Below are 5,621 nucleotides of genomic sequence, written 5' to 3' on the forward strand. Positions count from 1 at the left end.
ATCTTTTATTTTTCGCTATCGTATGCATTACATTTCAGGGCCACTTTGAATGGTCATATGGTGATTATCAATGGCCCTCCCATACCATTAAGCAAGATTCTCATAACTAGCTTGACTCTGGCTCATGATGTAGCTTCTCACAACTAGATTGACCTCATTAATTTGTAGGACATGTTTAAGAACTTAAATGACATATCTACTAGGCTTTTTTTTTCATGCTTAGATAATCTAATAGATAAAAATGAAAGCCTAACTAGCTTTAGAACCAAGCTAATTAAATGTTAAATTCATGTTTGATGATAACTTGAATCCTTAGTGCCTACCGGTAGTTGCTGAAGAAACTGTCCCCCACTAATCAATGTTGTAGAAAATACAAACGATATTCCTAAACAGATAAATTGTTGCAATAATTTTGTAAATTAATCTTCTCCAATAGAGTTACAAAGATATTCGAGTTACTTAACAACAGAAAGTGTTGAAATTGCCTTTCTAAATTAAACCTCTATTTTTGGAAAACAGCTAGGGTTCGGTTTTGAACTTGTTCCCCTAGCTAGCTAGTTGTATATGCAAATACCAGGTAGTGAGGTACACAAATTAACAAGGTCTACCTATAACACAATCGAGAGCACCCGAGAAGCGTGTGAGCCTGCTCACATATTTACCAGGCTTTGCATTGATCACATCCTGTTTGTTCACATGTCTTATTACCGTACTGAGTTCAGAGTTTAAACTTCATGATCTGGGTAATGCCCATTATTTTTTGGGGGTTGAAGTCACTCCCACTAGTATTGGCCTCATGCTTAGCCAACTTGTATGTTTTTGATATCCTTTCTTGTGCTAGTATATCGTCTTGTAAACCTGTTGATACACTAGCCTCTGCTTCCAAGATTGACCTGTGGTCTAATGAGTTATTTTTGGATCCCACTCGCTTCTGACAAATTGTTAGTGTTTTTCAGTATCTCACTTTTATTAGACTGGACATATGTTATGCTGTAAATAAGGTTTGTCAGTTTATGTATGCTCCTACTGAGTGCCATTGGGCTGCTGTTAAATGTATACTGAAATACTTGAAAGGTACATCTTCTTTTAGCCTCCACCTTGCTCGTGGCTCCTCTTTATCATTTTATGATTCTATTGATGCCTATTGGACGGGGAGTATTGATGATAAAAAATCTATTGGTGGATATATTATCTTTTTTGGCACCATTACCATTTCATGAAAATCTGACACACAACACATTGTTGCTCGCTCCTCTACTGAAACGGAATTTAAGGATTTGGCTGATGGTAGCACTGCGGTTCTTTGGCTTCACTATCTTTTATCAGATTTATGCTTCTCTTTTAGTTCTGTTACTACTATCTGGTGCGATAATTTGGGTGCTACTTATCTGTCTGCTAATCCATTTTTTCATGCTCGTACAAAGTATGTTGAAGTTAATTATCACTTTGTTCATGATCGAGTGGCTAAAAAGGAGATTTAGATTCGCTTTATCTCCTTTAAAAACCAATTAGCTAATGTTCTTACGAAGCCACTCCCTCACTCTGCTTTTGCGTATTTACGTTCCAAGCTTTATGTGCATAACCCACCTTCAGCTTGAGGAGGTATGTTATTAAATGTGTTGTAAATACATTTATCCTGTGTAGTATGCTACACCATAACACATGTATATTACCTTAGTCATATAAATAGAAAAGGTGGCTACCTAATTACGTAGGCCTCGTAATTAACACAAACTCTGCTTCAACTGGTTGTAACAGTCTTTTGGCAAGTGGAGACATGAAAGAATAAAATTAAGTGTTTTGAGAGACTTTCTATATTTATAGTGTTATTGGTTTTTGAGGGTTTGACATGTAAAAAACTCTTTATCCGTCACTCTCATATGCAATAAGTGATATTAGAGCTCAACAATCCTTGATTGTTATTTTATTTTGCTGTGTGCTATAGAACAACTATGGCTAGAAGATGTTGCAGAACATGATGTGCTTATATAGAAGGGGATGAAAAGATTCCTTGTTTTTCTTAGTCTGTTGTTTTTTCCTATAATAGTTGTTGTCATTTGAAATCCTCAATGGTAGGATCCATGATGAGGTGGTCCACACTAATGTGTTAGGGACCTACAATGGAGTGACTCATGCTCAGAAGAGATTTTATTTCTTTCTATTTTTATTTTTTATTATGATATTCTTTTTCTATTTGAATAGAATATTTTTTTCCTAGTTTATTTTTCCTATTCAATATTATTGTGATTTTCTATCTATATATATATATATATATATATATATATATATATATATATATATATAGAGAGAGAGAGAGAGAGAGAGAGTTGATAAGTTGAGATATACATAAAGAAATAAAATTAAATATTTTGAAAGTATTTTTATATTTATAATGTTATTATTCTTTAAAGTTTTAGAATTATAACAAATTACTTATATTTTGCTCTCGTATGCATTATACTTCAATGCCAATTTGAATGGTCATATGGTGATTATCAATGGCCCTCCCGTACCATTGAGCAAGATTCTACTTTGGCTCAAGGTGCTGCTTCTAACAACTAATTTGATCTCGTTAATTTGTAGGAAATGTTCAGGAACTTAAACGAAATGTTTGCTGGGCTCCTTTTCATGCTCAAATAGTCTAATAGATAAAAACGAAAGCCTAACTAGCTTTAGAACCAAGCTAATTAAATGTTAAATTCACGTTTGATGATAACTTGGATCCTCAATGCCTTTCGGTAGTTGCTGAAGAAACTGTACCCCACTAATCAATGTTGTAGAAAATACAATCGATATTCCTAAACAGGGAAATTGTTGCAATAATTTTTGTAAATTAATTTTTGCCAATAGAGTTACAAAGATATTCGAGTTACTTAACAACACAAAGCGTTGAAATTGTCCTTCTAAATTAAACCTCTATATATTTTCAGAAAACAACTAGTTAGGGTTCGGTTTTGAACTCGTTCACCTAACTAGCTAACTATATATACAGATACCAGGTAGTGAGGTGCACAGATTAACAAGGTCTACCTCTAATGCAATCGAGAGCACCTGAAAAGCGTGTGAGCATGCTCACATGTCTACCAGGCTTTGCATTAATCACACCCTGTTTGTTCATTGTCTTGATTGCATTACCAGATTGAACAAAGAAGGCTCCGTTGAGCATCAAATCCCCCTCTGATCTCCAATTCCAGGACTTCCACACACTTTCAACTGCATAGTCCCTCTTGGTCACCTACATAAACGTATATAAAGAATGTTATTGTGTAATGGACCTAATTTAATCTTAATATAGAAATGCTATGATCTCTTTTGTTTGCTACCACAAATATCCAGGTTCCATCCTTGACATAATTAATACTCACTTTTAAGCAAGAATTTCGAAGATTTTAATTAAATTCATCCCAAAACTGTATTTTGGTACAGCAATGGCCCTTCATTAGGGTCATTAATTATTAGAAGGAATTAAGTGTACCTCTTTGCATGCTGGATCAGGAGGAGCAATAAACCGATTACCCTGGCTAACGATAGTAGGATGTTGGCTACCACCAATAGCATACATTTCCCAGTGAGTATAGTCATTGTTTACAACGTGCACAAACCCCCATCGGACCCTCGGCATTCTTTGCACTAATCCACGACCAAAGTGGTTGAAAGCAACAGTTATTTGCATCACTGAATCGCCAGAATAACTATCGCTTGCACCAAACAACATTACCTGCGCAACGAATTTGTGTATTTGCAAATTACACCTTCTCCATGCTAAATTGTAATATACGGCACATTAATAGTCAATATCTCTTTTAATTATTATCATTTTTGTGCCACAAATACGATCCTCCAATCCATAATAAATGGTTATACAATAAGAGGATTAGCATTGGTGGTTAGTAGTTGTCAAAAAATCATCTCAACCCAATAGCTCAAGATATAATTTATATGAGATGGTGAGATTCGAATTCGTAACCACTTAGTAATTAAGGTTCTGATACCATATCAAATAATCATTTCAATCTAATAGTTTAAGCTATTAAATAAAATTTCAAGATATAATATTATTTTCTAACAGTAGTGAACAAGATATGAAAATTGAATTATTTGGCTATCATCACAAAAATAATGGATATTAATCTCACATCAACTTTTAAGTAATTTAATTGGGTTAATTTCATAAAAAAGAAAAAGAAAATGGATACGTACATCATTATGTTTGGTGAAGTGGCAATTAGATATGGTGATGGCATTGGATCCCATTATGGCATCAATGAGGCCATCTTCGCAATTAGACATGGAGATATGATCAATCCAAATATCAGTTGACCCAAATATTGAAATCCCATCTCCATCGCTCCGAGAACGAAAGCCATAATGATCCACCGAGTCTCTAATCATCCCACCATTTCCAGCTTTAGCATCATGAATGTGGATCCCATGGATAATCACATTTTTCACAAATTGTAGAGTAATTTGAGCACCATTGTAAATGTGGACATTAGCACCGCGCCCATCAATAGTCTTATTTGATGCCACCATTAGCTCTTCACTTAGCCTAATAACCATATCATGAGCAAATATAATCCAAAGCGGTTTGTCCTGAATCACTCCATAGCGCAATGTTCCTGCCTTAGGATTCACCATGTCATTGTCTGACGGGTCTGTTACCCGGTAGTATTTTCCATGCTTGCCTCCTATGGTTTTGCGTCCAAACCCTAGAGCACAACCTCCCAGCTTCTTGCGGTTTTTGGCCCAGTTTTTATCACATCTCCAGCATCGGTCGATAGGATTTGTTGCTAGGCATGGCCCTTTGTTTTTTCCTAGATTCCTTCTTGTGCTATTGCGACCTTCCAATGACCTAAATAAAGAACATGTACAATATTTACACTTACAATACAATCAACATTTTCACAAAGAGAGGTTGTTTTCACAATTATTAATGTTTCACATAAACGTACTTGTGCACTTCATCGTTGAAATGTTTAGTGACTTTCTCTGGATTTGGTTCGTAGGCCTCGCGGGAAGCCTCCTTGGCCTCTTCAGCTCGCTTTTTCCAGTACTCGTCGAAATTGGCAATGCCGGCCTTTAGAGTTGAAGTTTGCATGGCTAATGCAAAGAAAACTAACAACATGTAATTTTTAACAGCTCCCATAGCTTTCTCAGCTAATTTCTTCTCTCCTTCAATCTATCTCTCTCAATCCTCTCTTTGCTTCTTTTGTTTTGCTATTTTGCCACCTCTTTTTTCGTCTCTGATCTATTGCTGTCGGTTATTTCACAAGTTTAGGATTAGGATTGAAGCTTAAACGATTAATATTTACAAGGGAGAAGCTAAGTAAGGTATTAATTCTGCTCGGCCCTTTCCATTTTTAGTGATTTTAAACTTATTGGTTCTCCATTGTTTGTATTGTGCGGTAAAGGGTAGAAAATCTAAGGTCCTAGTGAGTGGTTATCGGAGCCAGATACCCAAATGAAGAAGATAGTAAAATTAGACTCAGAGAGGGATGGGAGGGGAGCCACTAACTACACCATAACGGTCAACTTCTCTTCTTTCTTTCCACATATTCAAGACAAATTACATTTTAAAGGGCATTTTATTTTGTCTAAGATAGAAATATCATTGATCAAAG

At 35.5% G+C, this 5,621-nt stretch overlaps 1 protein-coding gene across 1 annotated transcript; it reads right to left on the reverse strand.

Moving 5' to 3' along the window:
• Nucleotides 1–594: 594 nt before the first annotated feature.
• Nucleotides 595–5,146, reverse strand: LOC133676059 (pectate lyase-like). The gene is made up of 5 exons (XM_062097633.1): nucleotides 4,953–5,146; nucleotides 4,201–4,852; nucleotides 3,476–3,718; nucleotides 3,104–3,235; nucleotides 595–684 (listed from the first exon to the last, which is right to left on the reverse strand). The coding sequence occupies exons 1-5, from the start codon at nucleotides 5,144–5,146 to the stop codon at nucleotides 595–597; spliced, it is 1,311 nt and encodes a 436-aa protein (XP_061953617.1).
• Between the last annotated feature and the right edge of the window lie 475 nt (nucleotides 5,147–5,621).

Source organism: Populus nigra, chromosome 16 (genome assembly GCF_951802175.1).
Source record: "Populus nigra chromosome 16, ddPopNigr1.1, whole genome shotgun sequence".
In the NCBI taxonomy this organism is placed as follows: domain Eukaryota; kingdom Viridiplantae; phylum Streptophyta; class Magnoliopsida; order Malpighiales; family Salicaceae; genus Populus; species Populus nigra.